The sequence below is a fragment of the Somniosus microcephalus genome, chromosome 23 (assembly GCF_052327205.1).
Source record: "Somniosus microcephalus isolate GS21.2 chromosome 23, FLI_Smic_1.0, whole genome shotgun sequence".
In the NCBI taxonomy this organism is placed as follows: Eukaryota; Metazoa; Chordata; class Chondrichthyes; order Squaliformes; family Somniosidae; genus Somniosus; species Somniosus microcephalus.
In genome coordinates, this window is record NC_141009.1 from 68,547,781 (window position 1) to 68,574,191 (window position 26,411).

Consider the following 26,411-nt stretch of genomic DNA (forward strand, 5'->3'; position numbering starts at 1 on the left):
TTTTATGTGGCACCTTATCGAATGGTTATCGAATCATTGGGCGTAACCATCACCAATCAACCAATCGGCTTCTGAATTGCGACCGTTTCAAATTGTGGGGGGCGGTGGGGGGAAGGAGATGATGAAATCAGAAGCCCACCGACCAATTGGCTCACGACGGCCTGCGATTGAAACTGATACATCCCATAGTGAAGGAAGCGGGGAGAATGTGAAGGTTTGGTTGTTGAGCAAGGTTGGGTTGGGAGCGCAGCCAAGCTCGCTGGTGGCACATGCCCGCCCCTTGGTGCTCGATTGACGTGGACGCTAACCAATAGGCCAGCCCCTTACACCACCGAGCCTGCCTCAGGGCAGACCTCCCAACCAATCAGCACTCACGGTGGACGTGATTGACAGGGGGCGCCCGGGAAGGAAGCGTATAACCGGGGACTCTTCCAAGGACATTGTTTGCCTGGGGACACAATACCTCATCCGGGACTGTCCCCGGAAAACGGGGACGTGTGGTCAGCCACCAATAAGGATCACCGGGTAATGATCACGAACTGGAATCCTGGATGAATTCCCCCTCATTAGCCCAAGGGGCCGTGAACCTCCTGCCAATTCCCTAGCTGAGATCAGCGAATTGGCAATAGGCTAGGGATCTACCCTGTGGCCTTCGTGGTCTGTATAGTTCAGTTATTTAATACAATAAATGTAATAAAACGAAGGGATATAGGGATGGGGGGGCCGGGGGATTGGTGGTAAAAGTGATTAGAACTACTTGCTCACGTGGAGGGCAAACATCGACAAGGACTGGTTTACCGAATGGCCTGTATTAGGGACAGGAGGAGGCCATTCAGCCCCTTGAGCCTGTTCTGCCATTCAGTTAGATCATGGCTAATCTGCATCTTAACTCCATCTACCCGCCTTTGCTCCATATCCCTTACCTAACAAAAATCTAGCAATCTCAGTCTTGAAATTTTCATTTGACCCCTGGCCTCAACAGCTTTTGGGGGAGAGTTCCAGATTTCCACCACCCTTTGTGTGAAGAAGTGTTTCCTGACATCACCCCTGAACGGCCTGGCTCTAATTTTAAGGTTCTGCCCCCTTGTTCTGGACTCCCCCCACCAGAGGAAATAGTTTCCCTCTCTCGACCCGATCGAATCCTTTAATCATCTTAAACACCTCGATTAGATCGCCCTTAAGCTTCTATATTCAAGGGAATACAAGCCCAGTCTGTGGAACCTGTCCTCATAATTTAACCCTTTAGCCCCGGTATCATCCTGGTGAATCTGGGCTGCTCCCCTCCAAGGCCGATATATCCTTCCTGAGGAGCGGGGCCCAGAACTGAACCCAGTACTCCATAAATCCATAACATTGCTTCCGTCCTTTGTATTCCATCCCTCTTGAGACAAAGGCCAACATTCCATTCGCCTTTTTGATTATTTTTGTACCTGTCCACTCGCTGTCACTGATTTCTGTGCTTGGAGCCCTAAACCTCTCGGCTCCTCCACATTTCCCAACTTCTCACCATTTAGAAAATATCCTGATCGAGCTTTCTTAGGTCCAAAGTGGATGAGCTCACACTTTCCCACATTGAGCTCCATCTGCCAGTTTTGTCCACTCATTTAATCTATCAATGTCCCTGTTGTGTATGTACCTTTAAGGGAATAACTGGTCTCAGACTGCAGTACCAGCAGTGACCACCCCTGTATAAAAGGCCCTAGCAGGCTTCTGTAGTTTCAGTTTCCAGGTTGTCTCCATTCAGTAAAGACTTGTTATAATCAACTCCCGCAGTCCGTGTCTCAATTATACACAGACATAATACTGGCGACGAGTAAGAAATGAACTTACCTGCAACTCGGCAGCACCTCAGACGACGTTATTGAAGGTCGAAGCCAGAAGAAAGAAAAAAAAATAATAATCCAAAGAAACTCGAGAAACGGGCGTCGACCGTGGGCAACCGCCCTCCAAATCATCGAATTGAAAAGTGCAGGAGAGACTGTCGAGAGCCAGGCTTGGTTCTCCAGTCTGTGGTTTCCCAGCTAATCGGGCTGGTGGCAGGTAGTGCACTGATTCTTCCTGGGCTGCGGCGGGCTAGAGCTCGATCGGGTGGCTCTGCAACGGGGCCGGGCAGCGAGTCGGGAAGCAAAGAGAGAGAGAGAGGGTGGAGCACACAGGGCGCGGCCGGTGCTTCGCAGCCGGGCAGCGTTCGGACCTAAGAAGAGGGAGGGAAGTGTCCCAGAGGGTCCGCTCCATGACGGGAACGGTTCTTCAATTAACGGAGCAAATATTGAAGCGCGATAGAAAAATAAAAATACCGCGGAGAGCAGCGTTGGCAGCAGCGATCGGGGAGGCGCGAAGACCATAGGGCGTCGCCATTACAGGATAGTAAAATAAATATAATCGCCAGCAACAGCGTTGGCAGCAGCGGCGGGAAAGCGCGGGAGGCGCCATCTTAACTCGGCGGGGAAGAAGGAAAAGCGCGGGAGGCGCCATTTTGATCCATCGGGGACGAAGGCAAAGCGCGGGAGGCGCCATCTTAGATTTTCAAGATGCCAAAGACTGGCGATATCACTGCCTTTGATAATGCAATAGAAGACTGGACCACGTATGTGGAAAGAGTTGAGGTATATTGCGAGGCAAACAAAATAGCCGATGAGAAAAAGGAAGTGGTATTGCAAAATTTAATGCGCGCAAGAACGTACGGCCTATTGCGGGACCTGATTACTCCAGCCAAACCAAAGGCGAAGAGTTTTAACGAAATTGTTGCTATCCTACAGGAACACCTAAATCCTGCTGATAGCAGAAAGATTTAAATTCCACAGGAGAAATCAGCATAAAAATGAGAGCAATGCTGATGACCTTACAGAACTACGCAAGCTATCAAAGCACTGCCAGTTCGGAGCAGGACTGGCAGATACCTTACGGGACAAATTTGTCTGTGGACTCCTGAGTGAAGGAACCCAGAAGAGGTTACTCTCAGAGAAAGAGCTGACGCTAGATAAGGCTTTCAGCGTGGCAGTATCGTACGGAGCAGCAGCAAGGGGAGCTGCGGAGATACAACAAAAGCCACAGGAATACAGCACCCACGAAATGACACGGGGATTTGCAAAATGTTATCGCTGCGGCAGAACAAACCATGACCAGAAGGACTGCTGGTCCAAGGACAAAATATGCAGGCAATGCGGAAAGATGGGACACATTGCACGAGTTTGCAGGTCTGGGAAGAAGACCAACGACAACAAAAAGGCTACTAAGGAACTGTACAGGAAAGTACAAAAGATGACGGACAGTAGTTCCGAAGACCAGATGAGCGATAGTGAATCCGGGAACAGGAGACTAAGCTGTCTCAAACTTCATAACGTAATCGCAAAAGAGGATCACCGAACCATTTGGGTCACCCTCACGATAGCAGGGTCCCAAGTCAAAACGGAATTGGATACAGGATCAGCTCTAACCGTCATGAATCGACGAGACTACGAGCGGCTATTCTCACACATACCCTTGAGAGAGACATCCATTGTCTTGAGGACGTATACGGGGCAAAAAGTATACCCCAGAGGAAAAATAAGGGTGCCTGTCGAATACAACGGCAAGAAAATACGGAAATTGTATCTCTACATTTTGCAAGATGGTGGACCACCGTTATTGGGACGTGAATGGATCAGAAAGATGAGTTTAGACTGGCACTCCATTCAGGCACTGACGGTGGCTGGTAAAAAGGATGACGACGTCACTCCTGGACGATTGTCAACAATCTTAGCTGATGCCAAAGAGGTATTTCAACAAGAACTGGGCACTCTTAAAGGCGTAACCGCCTCGATAAAAATAGAGGAGAATGCAATTCCCAAGTTTTTCAAAGCAAGACCGGTACCATATGCAATTCGCCCAGCCGTCGAGGCAGAGCTGGAGAATCTGGAGAAGGCAGGCGTGTTATCTAAGGTAGACTGGAGCGAGTGGGCGACACCCATCGTTCCTGTCATGAAGAAAACGTTAAACAATAAGTCTGAGGAGCCAAGGAAGGTTCGCATCTGTGGGGACTTCAAGGTGACGGTGAACCCAGTCCTTCACACAGTACAATATCCTCTTCCAAGGATAGAAGACATCTTCGCCTCACTATCTGGAGGGAAGCATTTTACAAAAATTGACCTAGCACAAGCATATTTGCAGATGGAGGTTGAAGAATCCTCTAGGAAGTATCTCACGATAAACACTCACAAAGGTCTTTACCAGTATAATCGACTGGTATTCGGAGTAGCATCAGCTCCGGCGATATGGCAAAGAGCGATGGAACAAGTCCTGCAAGGGATTCCAGGGACTCAGTGTTACTTGGACGACATCCTAGTGACAGGTGAAGATGACAGTGAACACCTTGCCAACCTAGAGCAGGTGCTCACTAGACTACGTGAACATGGGCTACGAGCCAATCGCCCTAAGTGCGAGTTTTTAAAGAAACAGATATCGTATTGTGGCCACGTGATTGATGAAGAGGAGTTGCATAAGTCCCCTGACAAAATTGAAGCGGTAGTTAAGGCTCCAGCGCCTGAAAATGTGTCGCAACGGAGGTCATTCCTCGGATTGGTGAATTACTACCATAAGTTTTTGCCGAATTTGTCCACAATTCTGCATCCACTGAACGCCCTACTACGAACGGGAGTAGCATGGAAATGGAGCGATGAATGTAAGCGGGCCTTTCAGAAGAGTAAGGACCTAATCACTTCAGGAGAAGTATTGGCTCACTACAACCCATCACTACCGATAAGACTGGCGTGTGATGCGTCTCCCTACGGCATTGGGGCGGTACTGTCACGTAAATTCCTTGATGGTTCAGAGAGGCCGATAGCTTTTGCGTCACGCTCGTTAACTTAGCCCAGCGTAACTACGCCCAGATGGACAGAGAGGCCCTCAGCCTGGTGTGGGGGGTGAAGAAGTTCAATCACTGCCTGCACGGTCAGAAATTTACTCTACTAACTGATCATCAACCTCTCGTCTCCATTTTCAACCCTCAGAAGGGCGTACCGATAATGACGGCACAACGGCTACAGAGGTGGTCCCTTTTCCTAGGGGCACACCAATATGACATCGAGTACAAAGGAACTAAACAGCATGGGAATGCTGATGGATTGTCGCGCCTACCGTTGCCGACGGTGGAAGAAGAACTGGCAGTGGATCCAGTGGAGTTATTCCACTCGACTATAGTCGAATGTCTCCCTGTGACGAATGCAAACATAGAAAAGGAAACACGAAATGACCCGACACTCTCCTGGGTCTATGATTTAACGGTGAAGGGATGGCCAGCACATGGCGAACCACTGCTGCCAGCATTCTCGCCGAGAAGAGAACAGCTGTCAGTGTGCAGAGGAACCTTGATGTGTGGATCCAGAGTAGTAATTCCACCCAAATTGAAGGATAGAGTGCTCAATGAGCTTCAGGAGGGTCATCTGGGAGGGGTAAAAATGAAGGACTTAGCCAGAGCGTTTGTGTGGTGGCCGGGAATCGATAGAGAAATCGAAGAGATGACCAAGAGCTGTACAGGATGCCAAAAGGTCCAAAACGCCCCACCACAAGCCCCTCTACATCCATGGGAGTGGCCCTCATCTCCATGGCAAAGGGTGCACATTGATTTTGCTGGTCCCTTTATGGACTCGATGTTTTTAATTGCGGTGGATGCACATTCAAAGTGGCCAGAGGTAATAAAAATGTCCTCAACCACCACAGAAAAAACTATCACAGTCTTACGAACCATATTTGCCAGGAATGGGCTGCCTGAACAGATTTGCTCTGACAATGGACCACAGTTTGTGTCTGAAGAGTTCCGGAGGTTCTTAAAGAACAATGGTGTTAAGCATTACACATCCGCCCCATATCATCCAGCCACTAATGGATTGGCCGAGAGGTTTGTTCAAACATTCAAGAAGGCTATCAAGGCAATGTGTAATGAAGATATACCCCTACAACACAAGGTGGATAACTTCTTGTTTGCCTACCGGAATGCGACACATGCGGTTACCAACCAAACTCCAGCTATGGTGTTCTTCAATTGAAGACTACGATGCCGCTTGGATTTGGTTAAGCCAAATGTCAGAAGAGATGTGGAGAACAGGCAGTTTCAGAATATGAATGAAAGGCCGACCAGGAGTTTTAAGATAGGTCAACCAGTTTTGGCCCGGGACTACCGCACAGAGAAATGGCAGCCAGGAACGATCTGTACACGGCAAGGACCTCTAATGTATACCGTGGACGTTGGAGAGAGCATTGTAAGACGCCATGCTGACCAGATTCTAGAGTCACTGGAAAACGTCAACTCCACACCACGATCTGATACACCTGGCGATGAAACCGAAGTACCAATTGCATCTACCGCAGAATCGGTGATATTGGAAGCCGACGAACCAAACAACGACATTGATCCCGATTCAACCTTTCCAGAAGAACCTGATACCCCAAAGAGGCATTATCCAGACAGAATCAGGAAGCCTCCTCAAAGACTGAACTTATAATTGCTTAACTTCAACCTATGTATCTAGCAACCGTAATTGTAATTAGTTATTATTTAGTTGTTAAATTAATGTTATGTACTGTTTATCTAAAAGGGGAGGAATTGTTGTGTATGTACCTTTAAGGGAATAACTGGTCTCAGACTGCAGTACCGGCAGTGACCACCCCTGTATAAAAGGCCCTAGCAGGCTTCTGTAGTTTCAGTTTCCAGGTTGTCTCCATTCAGTAAAGACTTGTTATAATCAACTCCTGCAGTCCGTGTCTCAATTATACACGGACATAATAGTCCCTTTGCAACTTTCTGCTCCCATCTACAGTATTTACTGTGCCACCTAACTTGGTGTTGTCAGCAAACTTAGATATACGGCTCTCTACTCCTTCATCCGAGTCATTGATAAACAGTGGTGCATTCTGGCTTCCAGCATTGCTATGGCAGTGGAGGAGTTATTTAAACTTTAAAAGCCGCATAGCCTATGCAATTGAGGTGCGTTTTTAAAAATAAAATTCAGTGTGTGACCCGCCCCAAGACTGCCAGCCTGGTACACACAGCATGTGAGCCAGTCCTGCCACAGCAGTTCTCCTGTGGTGATTACCCAGTGGAGGGCAGGAACAGGCCTGAACTATGCATCGTTCCCTGAATTTACTGCCTCGTCTCACACATCAAGAATGGCCACTTGGGAGAGACAGCCGGTGCCTGTGTGACACTGTCCCCTGGCGGAGATCAGAATGTTCCGGAGAGGAGCGGGGACGTAAACTGTGCACAAATGGGACCCATCAAATCTGCTGTAATGTGGCAAATATTGGCCATGATCAGATAGCGAAGGCCGATCTTGCCTGCAGATTGCTGCCTCCATCCACCATCCCACTGGGGCCTGCGCTATATCAATGTTTTATCACTTCTCTTTCTCTTTCTTGGGAGGCAGTTCCGAATCAAACACGTAACCTTCTCCTGCGCGCAAATCTCCCGATAGGACCTCAGCAAATGTGAAAGCATTCAGGCAGAGATTGTGGGTGATTACTATTGACTTTATTGATAGCTGGCTGTGTAACTGCAGTTTACAAAGTACGTAGAGAACGGCATGAAGCAGATTGTCGGAGAGACTATTCCTTCCTCTAGGGTTCTTTCTGCACAGGCTCCACCATTCAGTTCTGTAGAAAGATTTGAAATTGTATTTAGCTGTGTGTCCCCAGTGGGTGTCCATCCCAGCATCCCCTGAAAAACTGGAAAGGTGTTCTGGCTGGTTCACTGTGTAAAGCCAACACCACATAGCAACAGGAGGAGGCCATTCAACCCCTCGGGCCTGTTCCACCATTCAGTTAGATCATGGCTGATCTGTACCTTAAGTACATTTACCTGCCTTTGCTCCGCATCCCTTGATAACCTGACCCAGCAAAAATCCATCGACCTCAGGCTCGAAAGCTCCCCAAATATGTTGTATCAGTCTTTACAGTAGAGGACACTAAAAATATCCCAACACTGGACAAACAGGGGGCAATGGGGGTGGAGGAGCTAAACACGATTAAAATCACTAAGGAGATGGAACTCTGTAAAATAATGGGACTTAAGGCGGATAAATCCCCCGGACCTGATGGCCTACATCCTAGGGTCTTGAGAAAAGTGGCGGTAGGGATTGTGGATGCATTGGTGATTATTTTCCAAAACTCCCTGGACTCAGGAAAGGTCCCGGCAGATTGGAAAACTGCTAATGTAACACCCTTATTTAAGAAGGGAAGTAGACAAAAAGCTGGAAACTATAGACCAGTTAGTCTAACATCTGTGGTTGGCAAAATGTTGGAGTCCATTATTAAGGAAACAGTAACAGAGCATTTGGATAAACATAATTTAATAGGACAGAGTCAGCATGGTTTTATGAAGGGAAAGTCATGTTTGACAAATTTGCTCGAATTCTTTGAGGACGTAACATACAGGGTGGATAAAGGGGAACCAGTGGATGTAGTGTATTTGGACTTCCAAAAGGCATTTGACAAGGTTCCACACAAAAGATTACTGATCAAGATAAAAAATCACGGGATTGGGGGTAATATACTGGCATGGGTGGAAGATTGGCTATCTAACAGAAAACAAAGAGTTGGGATAAATGGTTCATTCTCGGGCTGGCAATCAGTAACTAGTGGTGTTCCGCAGGGGTCAGTGCTGGGACCCCAACTCTTTACAATCTATATTAACGATTTGGAGGAAGGGACCGAGTGCAACATATCCAAGTTTGCCGACGATACAAAGATGGGAGGGAAATCAGTGAGTGAGGAGGACATAAAAAACCTGCAAAAGGACATAGACAGGCTAAGTGAGTGGGCAGAGATTTGGCAGATGGAATATAATATTGGAAAGTGTGAGGTTATGCACTTTGGCAGAAAAAATCTAAATGGAGAGAAACTGCAGAGTGCTACAGTACAAAGGGATCTGGGGGTCCTGGTGCATGAAACACAGAAGGTTAGTATGCAGGTGCAGCAGGTGAGCAGGAAGGCCAATGGAATCTTGGCTTTATTTGCAAGGGGGATGGAGTATAAAAACAGGGAAGTCTTGCTACAGTTATACAGGGTATTGGTGAGGCCACACTTGGAATACTGCATGCAGTTTTGGTTTCCATATTTAAGTAGAGATACACTTGCTCTCAAGGCGGTTCAGAGAAGGTTCACTCGGTTGATTCCGGAGATGAGGGGGTTGACGTATGAGGAAAGTTTGAGTAGGTTGGGACTCTACTCATTGGAGTTCAGAAGAATGAGAGGTGATCTTATCGAAACATATAAGATTGTGAGGGGGCTTGATCGGGTGGATGCGGTGAGGATGTTTCCACTGATGGGTGAGACTAGAACTAGGGGGCATAATCTTAGAATAAGGGGCTGCCCTTTCAAAACTGAGATGAGGAGAAACTTCTTCACTCAGAGGGTAGTAAATCTATGGAATTTGCTACCCCAGAGAGCTGTGGAAGCTGCAACATTAAATAAATTTAAAATGGAGATAGACAGTTTCCTAGCAGATAAGGGAATTAGGGGTTACGGGGAGAGGGCAGGGAAGTGGACGTGAGTCTAGATTCAGATCAGCCATGATCCTATTGAATGGTGGAGCAGGCCCGAGGGGCCGTACGGCCTACTCCTGCTCCTATTTCTTATGTTCTTATGTTCTTATGTAACATCCACAGCCTTTTGGGGGAGTGATTTCCAAGTTTCCACCACCCTCAGAATCCCTAGGATTTTAACCAACGGATGCTCACTCTCCTGCCATAGGAGGACACCTGATTAGCTAATCACAGTGAGCGTAGGCACAGGGTGGCGAGAGTCAAGGGTTAGCGACTCTGTGTGCACAGAGAGGTACCAGTAGAAGTTAGCTAGTTAAAACTGTGTAGCTCACCGACACAGACCTGCTGCTTGTCCAGTTCAGGCCGCCATACCCATTTGGACACTGATTGCAGTGTCTTCTGCTCCAAATGCCATCAATGAACCAGGGTGGCTGGCCAGTTATCAACAGCCTGCCAGGGTCCAGTACTGGGCACTGAGATTGCTACACGTGTGTTGGCTTGGTCCCACCTCCCCTCACCAGAGAGGTCCTGGTCCAACTTTCCACCAACAATTCCATTTATCTCTCCAACCAGAAGAGCCATGAACTGTCAAACACCCCACCCCCCATCCTTCCCACCCATCCCCACCCACCCACCACCCCACACCCCACCCACCCACCCCCCCCACCCACCCCACCCAACCCCCATCCCACCACCCCACCCCTCGCCCACCCCCCCCACCCACCCCACCCAACCCACCACCCACCCCACCCCCCACCCCACCCCTCGCCCACCCCCCCACCCACCCCACCCAACCCCCATCCCCCCACCCCCCACCCACCCACCACCCCACCCCTCGCCCACCCCCCCCACCCACCCCACCCACCCACCACCCCACCCCTCGCCCACCCCCCCCACCCCCCACCCACCCACCACCAGAAAGTGAACTAAAAGTGCCAGTACTGACCGGAGCAGATTTTGGTTGGCATTCACCTGTAAAGAGATCAAAAGGAGGAAAAAAATAAAAGTTAATTGTTATACCTGAGGCACAGAAAAATGTTGGTTATTTAAACTACGACTGAATCTTGTGCTCCACTGGTATTTACACTAGCTTGGCTGTCAGTCATGGCTCAGTAATTAGCTCTCTTCCCCTCGGAGTCACTAGGTTGTGGGTTCAAGTCCCACTCCAGAGACTTGTGTCCATAATCCAGGCTGACACCCAGGCAGTACTGAGGGAGTGCTGCACTGTCGGAGGAGCCATTAAACCGAGGCCCAATCTGCCCTCAGGTGAAAGTAAAAGCTCCCACTGCACGATCCCTCAACCAAAATTACTCAAAAACAGGTCATCTGGTTATTATCACATTGCTGTTTGTGGGACTTTGCTGTGCGCAAATTGGTGGCTGTATTTCCCCACATTACAACAGTGGCTACGCTTAAACAATTCTTCATGGGCTGTGAAATGCTTTGCAATGGCTTGAGGATGTGAAAGGTGCTGTTTAATTCAAGTATATTCTTCCTCTATTGAAAGAAAAAAGAAAAGACTTGCATTTATATAGCGCCTTTCACGACCACCAGACATCTCAAAGTGCTTTACAGCCAATTAAGTACTTTTGGAGTGTAGTCACTGTTATAATGTGGGAAACGCGGCAGCCAATTTGCGCACAGCAAGCTCCCACAAACAGCGATATGATAATGAACAGATAATCTGTTTTTGTTAAGTTGGTTGTGGGATAAATATTGGCCAGGACACCAGGGGTAACTCCCCTGCTCCTCTTCGAAATAGTGCCATGGGATCTTATATGTCCACCTGAGAGAGCAAACTTTTAGTTTAACATCTCATCCAAAAGTCGGCACCACCGACAGTGCAGCACTCCCTCAGCACTGCACTGGAGTGTCAGCCTAGATTTTATGTGCTTAAGTCCCTGAAGTGGGACTTAAACCCACAACCTTCTGACTCAGAGGCGAATGTGCTACCATCTGAGCCACAGCTGACACCTGAGTGCGACAATATCTTGGTTAAAGTGAAAAGAGGACCAGCCATGGGACAGAATCCATATCCATGGGTCAGGGTCTATTTCCGTGGGATAAGATCTCCACCCATGGGACAAGGGAACAGGGTTTATACCCATGGGCTAAGGGGACACGATCTACATCCATGCAAAAATGTCTATACCCATTGGATATATCTGTATGCATGAGACAGGTTCCGTAGCATTGGGAATGGGTTCAAACCTACAGGACAGGGGTAGAGTATCTATATGCAGGACAGAGTCTATATTTATGGGACCTATGTGCTGATAGAATGGGGATTGAGTTTATAGCCATGGGTCAGAAGGACAGACTCTATAAACATAGCTTAGGGAGACATGATCTGTAACCACAGGACTGAATCCATATCCATGGAACATGACAAATATGCATGGAATAAAATCTGTACCCATGAGACACTGGGAAAGGGTTTTAACCCATTGGACAGCGTAACAGGATTGATATCTGTGGGCCCGGATTTATACCAGGGGACTGGGTCCATATCCATGTATAGCAGTGAATAGCAGTGAACTGAGTCTACAGCCATGGGAAAGAGGGACAGGTCTAATTTCATGAGATTTGCAGGGACTATACCCAACACGGAGGGACTATACACATGGGGCAGGGTCTATACACATGGGCCTCTACACTGTCCCATCAAACACTCCCAGGGCAGGTACAGCACAGGTTAGATACAGAGTAAAGCTCCCTCTACACTGTCCCATCAAACACTCCCAGGGCAGGTACAGCACGGGTTAGATACAAAGCAAAGCTCCCTCTACACTGTCCCATCAAACACTCCCAGGGCAGGTACAGCACGGGTTAGATACAGAGTAAAGCTCCCTCTACACTGTCCCATCAAACACTCCCAGGGCAGGTACAGCACGGGTTAGATAGAGAATAAAGTTCCCTCTACACTGGCCCATCAAACACTCCCAGGACAGGTATAGCACGGGTTAAATACAGAGTAAAGCTCCCTCTACACTGTCCCATCAAACACTCCCAGGGCAGGTACAGCACGGGTTAGATACAGAGTAAAGCCCCTCTACACTGTCCCATCAAACACTCCCAGGGCAGGTACAGCACGGGTTAGATACAGAGTAAAGCCCCTCTACACTGTCCCATCAAACACTCCCAGGGCAGGTACAGCACGGGTTAAATACAGAGTAAAGCTCCCTCTACACTGTCCCATCAAACACCCCCAGGGCAGGTACAGCACGGGTTAGATACAGATTAAAGCCCTCTCTACACTGTCCCATCAAACACTCCCAGGGCAGGTACAGCACGGGTTAGATACAGAGTAAAGCTCCCTCTACACTGTCCCATCAAACACTCCCAGGGCAGATACAGCACGGGTTAGATACAGAGTAAAGCTCCCTCTACACTGTCCCATCAAACACTCCCAGGGCAGGTACAGCACGGGTTAGATAGAGAATAAAGTTCCCTCTACACTGGCCCATCAAACACTCCCAGGACAGGTATAGCACGGGTTAAATACAGAGTAAAGCTCGCTCTACACTGTCCCATCAAACACTCCCAGGGCAGGTACAGCACGGGTTAGATACAGAGTAAAGCCCCTCTACACTGTCCCATCAAACACTCCCAGGGCAGGTACAGCACGGGTTAGATACAGAGTAAAGCCCCTCTACACTGTCCCATCAAACACTCCCAGGGCAGGTACAGCACGGGTTAAATACAGAGTAAAGCTCCCTCTACACTGTCCCATCAAACACTCCCAGGGCAGATACAGCACGGGTTAGATACAGAGTAAAGCTCCCTCTACACTGTCCCATCAAACACTCCCAGGGCAGGTACAGCACGGGTTAGATACAGAGTAAAGCTCCCTCTACACTGACCCATCAATCACTCCCAGGACAGGTACAGCACGGGTTAGATACAGAGTAAAGCTCCCTCTACACTGTCCCATCAAACACTCCCAGGGCAGGTACAGCACGGGTTAGATACAGAGTATAGCTCCCTCTACACTGTCCCATCAAACACTCCCAGGGCAGGTTCAGCACGGGTTAGATACAGAGTAAAGCTCCCTCTACACTGTCCCATCAAACACTCCCAGGGCAGGTACAGCACGGGTTAGATACAGAGTAAAGCTCCCTCTACACTGTCCCATCAAACACTCCCAGGGCAGGTACAGCACGGGTTAGATACAGAGTAAAGCTCCCTCTACACTGTCCCATCAAGCACTCCCAGGGCAGGTACAGCATGGGTTAGATACAGAGTAAAGCTCCCTCTACACTGTCCCATCAAACACTCCCAGGGCAGGTACAGCACGGGTTAGATACAGAGTAAAGCTCCCTCTACACTGTCCCATCAAACACTCCCAGGGCAGGTACAGCACGGGTTAGACCAGAGGTTTGCATTGTTTATCTGCAGTACATGCAAAGGGTTACCTTGCTTAGCAGAAGTTAGGATGTTTTCTTTCTCCAGTCCCTGTTGCAGACAATACTGTCTGAACCTCTCCACGATTTCCTGTCTCAGCTCTTGGCCTCTACCTAAAACAATGCAGAACATTCAGACCGCGTTTAACGTAGGTTCTGGGAGCTCCACTGTATTATAGAACATGTTCAACAAGTGACAAAATCCTGCACCGGATAAATGCAACACACATTCCCATCGTGGCAGCCTTATCCCAGCAAGGGGAAGACATTGGTTGGCGCCCATTTTGGGGCACTAACCTTGCCGGGGCACCAATTTTAGCACCCCAAAAAGTTAGCGCCCCTACCCGGTAAATTCATTGGCAGCACCCCAAGAAGGAGGTGGGGCGCTAATGGAAGCTCCCCTTCTCCTTGGGGCGCTACTACTCCTGGTTAAAATGGGAAGGGTCTAGCGTTGTGTGCGCCGGGGCCCAGCCAGACCACCGGGGAGCGGACCGCTGTGGAAACAGCCCAGCACTCAAGAGGAGCGCCAGGCTGAACGATCAGACCCGGCAACCCGCGTACAAATGTCAACGGGGGCAGGGGCTGGCAGTCGGCCAAAATAAAAATGGCCGCCCGACACCTGCCCTTTAAATTGCGCAGCGGCCCGCTACCGCCACTGCAAGAGCTCCCCCTGACCCTGTCGCACATATCGCCCGGAGATAGGTCAGCGGGCAGAAGGGAAGTTTGCAGACAGGGCGTAAACAGGACACTGCGCACAGCGATGACATCGTCATCACCAGAGCGGCAGAGCGGGGCGTTACCGGCAACCGCCGCCGCGAAAGTCCCGCTGAATTTCATGGGGCGGTTAGTGGCACCACGCCTGCACGCCAGGGCATTTCCACCCGATTAGCGCCCCCTCGTGGGCGCAAAGGAGGCGCAGAGCAGCCCAGTTTCTAGCCAAAAGTGTCGATGGAATCTATACCCCAGCAATAATAAGTAACAGTGGAACTGTAACCCAGTGAGAGTCAGTCTCTGTGGAACTGTACCCCAGTGAGAGTCAGTGTCTGTGGAACTGTACCCCAGTGAGAGTCAGTGTCTGTGGAACTGTACCCCAGTCAGAGTCAGTGTCTGTGGAACTGTACCCCAGTCAGAGTCAGTGTCTGTGGAACTGTACCCCAGCAATAATCAGTAACAGTGGAACTGTAACCCAGTGAGAGTCAGTGTCTGTGGAACTGTACCCCAGTGAGAGTCACTGTCTATGGAACTGTACCCCAGTGAGAGTCAGTGTCTGTGGAACTGTACCCCAGTGAGAGTCAGTGTCTGGGCAACTGTACCCCAGTGAGAGTCAGTGTCTGTGGAACTGTAACCCAGTGAGAGTCAGTGTCTGTGGAACTGTATCCCAGTGAGAGTCAGTGACTGTGGAACTGTACCCCAGTGAGAGTCAGTGTCTGTGGAACTGTACCCCAGTGAGTGTCAGTGTCTGTGGAACTGTACCCCAGTGAGAGTCAGTGTCTGTTGAACTGTACCCCAGAGAGAGTCAGTGTCTGTGGAACTGTACCCCAGTGAAAGTCAGTGTCTGTGGAACTCTACCCCAGTGAGTGTCAGTGTCTGTGGAACTGTACCCCAGTGAGAGTCAGTGTCTGTGGAACTGTACCCCAGTGAGAGTCAGTGTCTGTGGAACTGTACCCCAGTGAGAGTCAGTGTCTGTGGAACTGTACCCCACTGAGAGTCAGTGTCTGTGGAACTGTACCCCAGTGAGAGTCAGTGTCTGTGGAACTGTACCCCAGTGAGAGTCAGTGTCTGTGGAACTGTACCCCAGTGAGAGTCAGTGTCTGTGGAACTGTACCCCAGTGAGAGTCAGTCCCTGTGGAACTGTACCCCAGTGAGAGTCAGTGTCTGTGGAACTGTACCCCAGTGAGAGTCAGTGTCTGGGCAACTGTACCCCAGTGAGAGTCAGTGTCTGTGGAACTGTAACCCAGTGAGAGTCAGTGTGTGGAACTGTACCCCAGTGACAGTCAGTGTCTGGGCAACTGTACCCCAGTGAGAGTCAGTGTCTGGGCAACTGTACCCCAGTGAGAGTCAGTGTCTGTGGAACTGTATCCCAGTGACTGTCAGTGTCTGGGCAACTGTACCCCAGTGAGAGTCAGTGTCTGTGGAACTGTACCCCAGTGAGAGTCAGTGTGTGGAACTGTACCCCAGTGAGAGTCAGTGTCTGGGCAACTGTACCCCAGTGAGAGTCAGTGTCTGTGGAACTGTACCCCAGTGAGAGTCAGTGTCTGTGGAACTGTACCCCAGTGAGAGTCAGTGTCTGTGGAACTGTAACCCAGTGAGAGTCAGTGTCTGTGGAACTGTACCCCAGTGAGAGTCAGTGTGTGGAACTGTACCCCAGTGAGAGTCAGTGTGTGGAACTGTACCCCAGTGAGAGTCAGTGTGTGGAACTGTACCCCAGTGAGAGTCAGTGTCTGTGGAACTGTACCCCAGTGAGAGTCAGTGTCTGGGCAACTGTACCCCAGTGAGAGTCAGTGTGTGGAACTGTACCCCAGTGAGAGTCAGTGTGTGGAACTGTACCCCAGTGAGAGTCAGTGTCTGTGGAACTGTACCCCAGTGAGAGTCAGTGTCTGGGCAACTGTACCCCAGTGAGAGTCAGTGTCTGGGCAACTGTACCCCAGTGAGAGTCAGTGTCTGTGGCACTGTACCCCAGTGAGCGTCAGTGTCTGTGGAACTGTACCCCAGTGTGAGTCAGTGCCTGTGGAACTGTACCCCAGTGAGAGTCAGTGCCTGTGGAACTGTACCCCAGTGAGAGTCAGTGCATTGAGGAGAATCGGTGGGGGTGGTCGTCAGATACTGGGCAAGCTGCTCTTACCATACATAGACATATACACAGAAGTTACAGCACAGAAACAAGCTATCCGGCCCATCCAGTCTGTGTTCGTGTTTACCCTCCATGTGAACAAATAGTCCTGATCACATTAACCCGGCCTGTCCCCATATCTCTGAAACCCCTTTTCCTGAATCCACCTCTCCAATCCAATCTTCAATGTTGACACAGTTTCTGCCTCAGTCCCTGACCCAGGAAGTGAGTTCCACAGCCTCACGACTCTCTGTGTGGCGAGGTTTCTCCTGCTCACTGTTCTAAATCTCTTACATTTAATCTTGTATCTCTGGCCCCTCGTTCTAGACCCTCAACTACTGGAACAGGCTGTTTCCATCGAGCCTGGCCCATCCTTTCATACCTTTAAACACCTCGATCACATCGCCCTGTAATCTGTGTTGTTCTAATGAAAAAGTCTGTATTTGGATTGGAGTTTGCTCCTCCCAGGCAGCATCCTGAACCAGCACAGCTACAGAAAGGCTATAAAGTGAAATGTCCCACACCATGTACAGTGTTCACTTGTGTGCATAGTATAAATAAGAAGAGGGATGTGTGCCTGGTTTTCCAGAGTAGCAGCTCACAGGGATTGCACATTGATTCACTTTTGGACCTTAGTTCATACTGAACAGGAGAGATATCAGAATCAGCGCTTCATACCGTACAGCTTAACCAGGGTCGTGACCTCAGAGCCTTTGGTGATGGAGCTGTGTACGACAGCATATTCATCGTAGTTGGTTTCTGTCACGTATACCTCTTGGTCATTGTTCCAACCTGCACATGAACAGAAAAGTGTTACAGCAGTAATTATTATGCTGGGACAGACTGAGATATATTAGATAGAGTGCAGTGTGACACACCGAGATATATTAGATAGAGTGCAGTGTGACACACCGAGATATATTAGATAGAGTGCAGTGTGACACATCGAGTTATATTAGATAGAGTGCAGTGTGACGCACCGAGATATATTAGATAGAGTGCAGTGTGACACATCGAGTTATATTAGATAGAGTGCAGTGTGACACACCGAGATATATTAGATAGAGTGCAGTGTGACACATCGAGATATATTAGATAGAGTGCAGTGTGACACATCGAGATATATTAGATAGAGTGCAGTGTGACACACCGAGATATATTAGATAGAGTGCAGTGTGACACACCGAGATATATTAGATAGAGTGCAGTGTGACACATCGAGATATATTAGATAGAGTGCAGTGTGACACATCGAGTTATATTAGATAGAGTGCAGTGTGACACACCGAGATATATTAGATAGAGTGCAGTGTGACACATCGAGTTATATTAGACAGAGTGCAGTGTGACACACCGAGATATATTAGATAGAGTGCAGTGTGACACACCGAGATATATTAGATAGAGTTCAGTGTGACACACCGAGATATATTAGATAGAGTGCAGTGTGACACATCGAGTTATATTAGACAGAGTGCAGTGTGACACACCGAGATATATTAGATAGAGTGCAGTGTGACACACCGAGATATATTAGATAGAGTGCAGTGTGACACACCGAGATATATTAGATAGAGTGCAGTGTGACACACCGAGATATATTAGATAGAGTGCAGTGTGACACACCGAGATATATTAGATAGAGTGCAGTGTGACACACCGAGATATATTAGATAGAGTGCAGTGTGACACACCGAGATATATTAGATAGAGTGCAGTGTGACACACCGAGATATATTAGATAGAGTGCAGTGTGACACATCGAGATATATTAGATAGAGTGCAGTGTGACACACCGAGATATATTAGATAGAGTGCAGTGTGACACATCGAGATATATTAGATAGAGTGCAGTGTGACACACCGAGATATATTAGATAGAGTGCAGTGTGACACACCGAGATATATTAGATAGAGTGCAGTGTGACACACCGAGATATATTAGATAGAGTGCAGTGTGACACATCGAGATATATTAGATAGAGTGCAGTGTGACACACCGAGATATATTAGATAGAGTTCAGTGCTTCACACCGAGATATATTAGATAGAGTGCAGTGTGACACACCGAGATATATTAGATAGAGTGCAGTGTGAAACATCGAGATATATTAGACAGAGTGCAGTGTGACACATCAAGATATATTAGATAGAGTGCAGTGTGAAACATCGAGATATATGAGAGAGCAGTGTGACACACCGAGATATATTAGATAGAGTGCAGTGTGACACACCGAGATATATTAGATAGAAAGAATGCAGTGTGACACATCGAGATATATTAGATAGAGTGCAGTGTGACACATCGAGATATATTAGATAGAGTGCAGTGTGACACACCGAGATATATTAGATAGAGTGCAGTGTGACACATCGAGATATATTAGACAGAGTTCAGTGTTTCACACCGAGATATATTAGATAGCGTGCACTGTGACACATCGAGATATATTAGATAGAGTGCAGTGTGACACACCGAGATATATTAGATAGAGTGCAGTGTGACACATCGAGATATATTAGATAGAGTGCAGTGTGACACATCGAGATATATTAGATAGAGTGCAGTGTGACACACCGAGATATATTAGATAGAGTGCAGTGTGGCACATCGAGATATATTAGATAGAGTGCAGTGTGACACTTCGAGATATATTAGATAGAGTGCAGTGTGACACACCGAGATATATTAGATAGAGTGCAGTGTGACACATCGAGATATATTACACAGAGTGCAGTGTGACACACCGAGATATATTAGATAGAGTGCAGTGTGACACACCGAGATATATTAGATAGAGTGCAGTGTGGCACATCGAGATATATTAGATAGAGTGCAGTGTGACACATCGAGATATATTAGATAGAGTTCAGTGTGACACACCGAGATATATTAGATAGAGTGCAGTGTGACACACCGAGATATATTAGATAGAGTGCAGTGTGACACACCGAGATATATTAGATAGAGTGCAGTGTGACACATCGAGATATATTAGATAGAGAGCAGTGTGACACACCGAGATATATTAGATAGAGTGCAGTGTGACACACCGAGATATATTAGATAGAGTGCAGTGTGACACATCGAGATATATTAGATAGAGTGCAGTGTGGCACATCGAGATATATTAGATAGAGTGCAGTGTGACACATCGAGATATATTAGATAGAGTGCAGTGTGACACATCGAGATATATTAGATAGAGTGCACTGTGATATAGGCGGGGTTTTAAATGAATTTTTTGCATCTGTGTTCACTATGGAGAAAGACGATGCAGACATAGAAATCGGGCAAGGGGACTGTGACATACCTGAACATATTAGCATCGAGAGGGAGGAGGTGCTAGCGGTTTTAGCAGGCCAAAAAGTGGATAAATCCCCAGGCCCGGATGAGATGTATCCCAGGCTGCTGTGGGAGGCAAAGGAGGAGATTGCAGGGGCTCTGACACAAATTTTCAGAACCTCTCTGGCCACAGGGGATGTACCAGAGGACTGCAGAACAGCTAACGTAGTACCATTATTCAAGAAGGGTAGCAGGAATAAACCAGGGAATTACAGGCCAGTGAGCCTAACATCTGTGGTAGGGAAATTATTGGAAAAAATTCTGAGGGACAAAATTAGTCTCCACTTGGAGAGGCAAGGATTAATCGGGGATAGTCAGCATGGCTTTGTCAAGGGTAAATCATGTCTGACAAATCTGATTGAATTTTTCGAGGGGGTGACTAGGGGGGTGGATGAGGGAAATGCTGTGGATGTGGTTTACATGGACTTCAGTAAAGCTTTTGACAAAGTCCCGCATAGGAGACTGGTCAAGAAGGTAAGAGCCCATGGGATCCAGGGTGCCTTGGCGCGTTGGATCCTAAACTGGCTGAGTGGCAGGAGGCAGAGGGTGATGGTCGAAGGTTGCTTTTGTGACTGGAAGCCTGTGTCCAGTGGGGTACCTCAGGGATCGGTGCTGGGTCCCTTGTTGTTTGTGATCTACATAAATGATCTGGATGAGAATGTAAAAGGTATGATCAGTAAGTTCGCAGATGACACGAAAATTGGTGGGGTGGTAAATTGCGAGGAGGAAAGCCTCAGGCTACAGGATGATATAAACGGGTTGGTCAGATGGGCGGAAAAGTGGCAAATGGAATTTAACCCGGAAAAGTGCGAGGTGATGCATTTTGGACGGACAAATAAGGCAAGGGAATACACAATGAGTGGTAGGACCCTAGGAAGTACAGAGGCTCAGAGGGACCTTGGTGTACATGTACATAAATCCCTGAAGGCAGCGGAACAGGTAGATAAGGTGGTTAAAAAGGCATATGGGATACTTGCCTTCATTAGCCGAGGCATAGAATATAAGAGCAGGGAGGTTATGATGGAGCTGTACAAAACACTGGTGAGGCCACAGCTGGAGTACTGTGTGCAGTTCTGGTTGCCTCACTATAGGAAGGATGTGATTGCTTTGGAGAGGGTGCAGAGAAGATTCACCAGGATGTTACCTGGGATGGAGCGCCTCCGCTATGAAGAGAGGCTGGACAGGCTGGGGTTGTTTTCCTTGGAGCAAAGAAGGCTGAGGGGGGACCTGATTGAGGTGTACAAAATGATGAGGGGCATAGATAGGGTAGATAAAGAGGAAGTTTTCCCCTTAGTAGGGGGGTCAATAACAAGGGGGCATAGATTCAGGGTAAGGGGCAGGAGATTCAGAGGGGATTTGAGGAGGAACTTTTCACCCAGAGGGTGGTTGGAATGTGGAACTCAATGCCTGAAAGGGTGGTAGAGGCAGGAACCCTCACAACATTCAAGAAGCATTTGGATGAGCACTTGAAATGCCATTGCATACAAGGCTATGGACCAAATGCTGGAAAATGGGATTAGACTGGACAGGGATGGATGGGCGGCGCAGACACGATGGGCCGAAGGGCCTCTTTCTGTGCTGTAAAACTCTATGACTCTATGACACCGACATACATTAGATAGAGTGCAGTGTGACACACCGAGATATATTAGATAGAGTTCAGTGTGACACACCTAGATATATTAGATAGAGTGCAGTGTGAAACATCGAGATATATTGCTGGAGTTCAGTGCGACACATCGAGATATATTAGACAGAGTTCAGTGTGAAACATCGAGATATATTAGATAGAGTGCAGTGTGACACATCGAGATATATTAGATAGAGTGCAGTGTGACACATTGAGATATATTAGATAGAGTGCAGTGTGACACACCGAGATATATTAGATAGAGTGCAGTGTGACACACCGAGATATATTAGATAGAGTGCAGTGAGACACATCGAGATATATTAGATAGAGTGCAGTGTGACACACCGAGATATATTAGATAGAGTGCAGTGTGACACACCGAGATATATTAGATAGAGTTCAGTGTGACACACCGAGATATATTAGATAGAGTGCAGTGTGACACACCGAGATATATTAGATAGAGTGCAGTGTGACACATCGAGATATATTAGATAGAGTGCAGTGTGACACATCGAGATATATTAGATAGAGTGCAGTGTGACACACCGAGATATATTAGATAGAGTGCAGTGTGACACACCGAGATATATTAGATAGAGTGCAGTGTGACACACCGAGATATATTAGATAGAGTGCAGTGTGACACACCGAGATATATTAGATAGAGTGCAGTGTGACACACCGAGATATATTAGATAGAGTGCAGTGTGACACACCGAGATATATTAGATAGAGTGCAGTGTGACACACCGAGATATATTAGATAGAGTGCAGTGTGACACACCGAGATATATTAGATAGAGTGCAGTGTGACACACCGAGATATATTAGATAGAGTGCAGTGTGACACATCGAGATATATTAGATAGAGTGCAGTGTGACACACCGAGATATATTGGCCCAGTAATTCCTGTCGGGGGCTTGCCGCGCGTGCAAGCCCCCGATGTGCGCTCACCCTGCACGCCGACATCTGAAACCTGGCCCGCAGTGGATTTCCTGTCAGTGGCCCGGTTCTGATGTCGGCGCGCTGTGCTAACCTGACCCAGCGGCGTAGTTAGTGCGATGTGCCGGCTGGGATCAGGTGAGCACTGTTCAGCCAATCAGGGGAGGGGAAACTTCATTCATAAGTTTGATAGTAAAGACTGTCAAACTCATGAAAAGTACGGCACCCCAAAACACTACTTAAACTTTAAATAAAATTTTAAAAAGCATCCCAATAATTAAATTAACTATGAATAACTTTAAAAAACTATTTTAAACAATTAATCAAATTTTTGAAAAAAATAAATTTTTAAAAAATAGCGTCTAAAACTAAACTTACCTTACTGTAGATTCTTTAAAAATAATAAACCTGTTGAAAAAAAAATTCTAAATTGTACTAAAAGACCACTTACCTGTAAAACTAAGTATTTACGTGTGGTTTTTCAATGCGTATAAACCAGAGGCCTTTACACTCGGGCAACTCTGTAAAAATACAGGAAATCCAAGTCGCACGCGCTGCCCAATACCGCGCATGCGTTCAGCCTCTTAACCCCTTGGGTCAGAGGACAGGAAATGCCGGTTTTCAGCGCATGCGCTGTGCATGCTGAAAACCGACAATTCCTCCTGGCACAACGCGTGAGTGCCCTGTCCGTACTCACGTGTTGTGACAGGAATTACTGGGCCATTAGATGGAGTGCAGTGTGACACACCGAGATATATTGGCCCAGTAATTCCTCTCTGAACGCGTGAGTCCGGTCGGGGTACTCACGCGTCTGGCCGGAGGAAATGCCCGTGTTCAGCATGCACAGCGCATGCGGGGAAAACCGGAATTTCCTGTCCTCTGAACGAAGGGGTTCAGAGGCACAGCGCGTGCGCAGTGAAATTCCTTTTTTCCCCCAGAGTTGCGCGAGTGTAAAGGCCTCCGGTTTTTACGCGTGGAAAAACCAGACGTAAGTACTTAGTTTTACAGGTAAGTGGGCTTTTAGTACAATTTAGAATTTTTTTTTCCACAGGTTTGTTATTTTTAAAGAACTTACACTAAGGTAAGTTTAGTTTTAGCCCCGATTTTTTAAAAATTTATTTTTTTCAAAAATGTGATTAATTGTTTAAAATAGTTTTTTTTAAAGTTATTCATCGTTAATTTAATTATTGGGATGCTTTTTAAAATTTTATTTAAAGTTTAAGTAGTGTTTTGGGGTGCCGTACTTTTCATGAGTTTGACAGTCTTTACTATCAAACTTATGAATGAAGTTTCCCCTCCCCTGATTGGCTGAACAGTGCTCACCTGATCCCAGCCGGCACATCGCACTAACTACGCCGCTGGGTCAGGTTAACACAGCGCGCCGACATCAGAACCGGGCCACTGACAGGAAATCCACTGCGGGCCAGGTTTCAGATGTCGGCGCGCAGGGTGAGCGCACATCGGGGGCTTGCACGCGCGGCAAGCCCCCGACAGGAATTACTGGGCCATTAGATAGAGTGCAGTGTGACACATCGCGATATATTAGACAGAGTTCAGTGTGACACATCGAGATATATTAGATAGAGTGCAGTGTGACACATCGCGATATATTAGACAGAGTTCAGTGTGACACATCGAGATATATTATATAGAGTGCAGTGTGACACATCGCGATATATTAGACAGAGTTCAGTGTGACACATCGAGATATATTAGATAGAGTGCAGTGTGACACATCGCGATATATTAGACAGAGTTCAGTGTGACACATCGAGATATATTAGATAGAGTGCAGTGTGACACACCGAGATATATTAGATAGAGTGCAGTGTGACACACCGAGATATATTAGATAGAGTGCAGTGTGACACATCGAGATATATTAGATAGAGTGCAGTGTGACACATCGAGATATATTAGATAGAGTGCAGTGTGACACACCGAGATATATTAGATAGAGTGCAGTGTGACACATTGCGATATATTAGATAGAGTGCAGTGTGACACATCGAGATATATTAGATAGAGTGCAGTGTGACACACCGAGATATATTAGATAGAGTTCAGTGTGACACATTGCGATATATTAGATAGAGTGCAGTGTGACACATCGAGATATATTAGATAGAGTGCAGTGTGACACATCGAGATATATTAGATAGAGTGCAGTGTGACACATCGAGATATATTAGATAGAGTGCAGTGTGACACATCGAGATATATTAGATAGAGTGCAGTGTGACACATCGAGATATATTAGATAGAGTGCAGTGTGACACACCGAGATATATTAGATAGAGTTCAGTGTGACACATTGCGATATATTAGATAGAGTGCAGTGTGACACATCGAGATATATTAGATAGAGTGCAGTGTGACACATCGAGATATATTAGACAGAGTTCAGTGTGACACATCGAGATATATTAGATAGAGTGCAGTGTGACACATCGAGATATATTAGATAGAGTGCAGTGTGACACATCGAGATATATTAGATAGAGTGCAGTGTGACACATCGAGATATATTAGACAGAGTTCAGTGTGACACATCGAGATATATTAGATAGAGTGCAGTGTGACACACCGAGATATATTAGATAGAGTGCAGTGTGACACATCGAGATATATTAGATAGAGTGCAGTGTGACACATCGAGATATATTAGATAGAGTGCAGTGTGACACATCGAGATATATTAGACAGAGTTCAGTGTGACACATCGAGATATATTAGATAGAGTGCAGTGTGACACATCGAGATATATTAGATAGAGTGCAGTGTGACACACCGAGATATATTAGATAGAGTGCAGTGTGACACATCGCGATATATTAGATAGAGTGCAGTGTGACACATCGAGATATATTAGATAGAGTGCAGTGTGACACACTGAGATATATTAGATAGAGTGCAGTGTGACACATCAAGATATATTAGATAGAGTGCAGTGTGACACATCGAGATATATTAGATAGAGTGCAGTGTGACACATCAAGATATGTTAGATAGAGTGCAGTGTGACACATCGAGATATATTAGATAGAGTGCAGTGTGACACACCGAGATATATTAGATAGAGTTCAGTGTGACACACTGAGATATATTAGACAGAGTGCAGTGTGACACACCGAGATATATTAGATAGAGTGCAGTGTGACACACCGAGATATATTAGACAGAGTGCAGTGTGACACACCGAGATATATTAGATAGAGTGCAGTGTGACACACTGAGATATATTAGACAGAGTGCAGTGTGACACACCGAGATATATTATATAGAGTGCAGTGTGACACATCGAGATATATTAGATAGAGTGCAGTGTGACACACTGAGATAGATAGAGTGCAGTGTGACACACCGAGATATATTAGATAGAGTGCAGTGTGACACATCGAGATATATTAGATAGAGTGCAGTGTGACACACCGAGATATATTAGATAGAGTGCAGTGCGACACATCGAGATATATTAGATAGAGTGCAGTGTGACACACCGAGATATATTAGATAGAGTGCAGTGTGACACACCGAGATATATTAGATAGAGTGCAGTGTGACACACCGAGATATATTAGATAGAGTGCAGTGTGACACATCGAGTTATATTAGATAGAGTGCAGTGTGACACATCGAGATATATTAGATAGAGTGCAGTGTGACACACCGAGATATATTAGATAGAGTTCAGTGTGACACATCGAGATATATTAGATAGAGTGCAGTGTGACACAC

The 26,411-nt window shown here is 47.0% G+C and overlaps 1 protein-coding gene across 3 annotated transcripts in view; it reads right to left on the reverse strand.

The window, feature by feature from the left end:
• Positions 1–7,482: 7,482 nt before the first annotated feature.
• The window catches only part of LOC147101939 (lipocalin-like), a 46,354-nt gene continuing 27,425 nt past the window's right edge, over positions 7,483–26,411 (reverse strand). For 2 of the 3 annotated variants that reach the window (XM_085965958.1, XM_085965956.1), the window contains exons 4-7: positions 17,427–17,540; positions 13,931–14,032; positions 10,462–10,487; positions 7,483–7,626 (exon numbers count right to left, since the gene is read on the reverse strand). In XM_085965958.1, the coding sequence (XP_085822084.1) occupies positions 7,621–7,626; positions 10,462–10,487; positions 13,931–14,032; positions 17,427–17,540 (248 nt within the window). In that variant the 3' untranslated portion in view covers positions 7,483–7,620. Of the gene's footprint in view, positions 7,627–7,767; positions 7,797–10,461; positions 10,488–13,930; positions 14,033–17,426; positions 17,541–26,411 lie in introns of those variants that run through there. The other variant, XM_085965957.1, reaches the window with a different exon arrangement.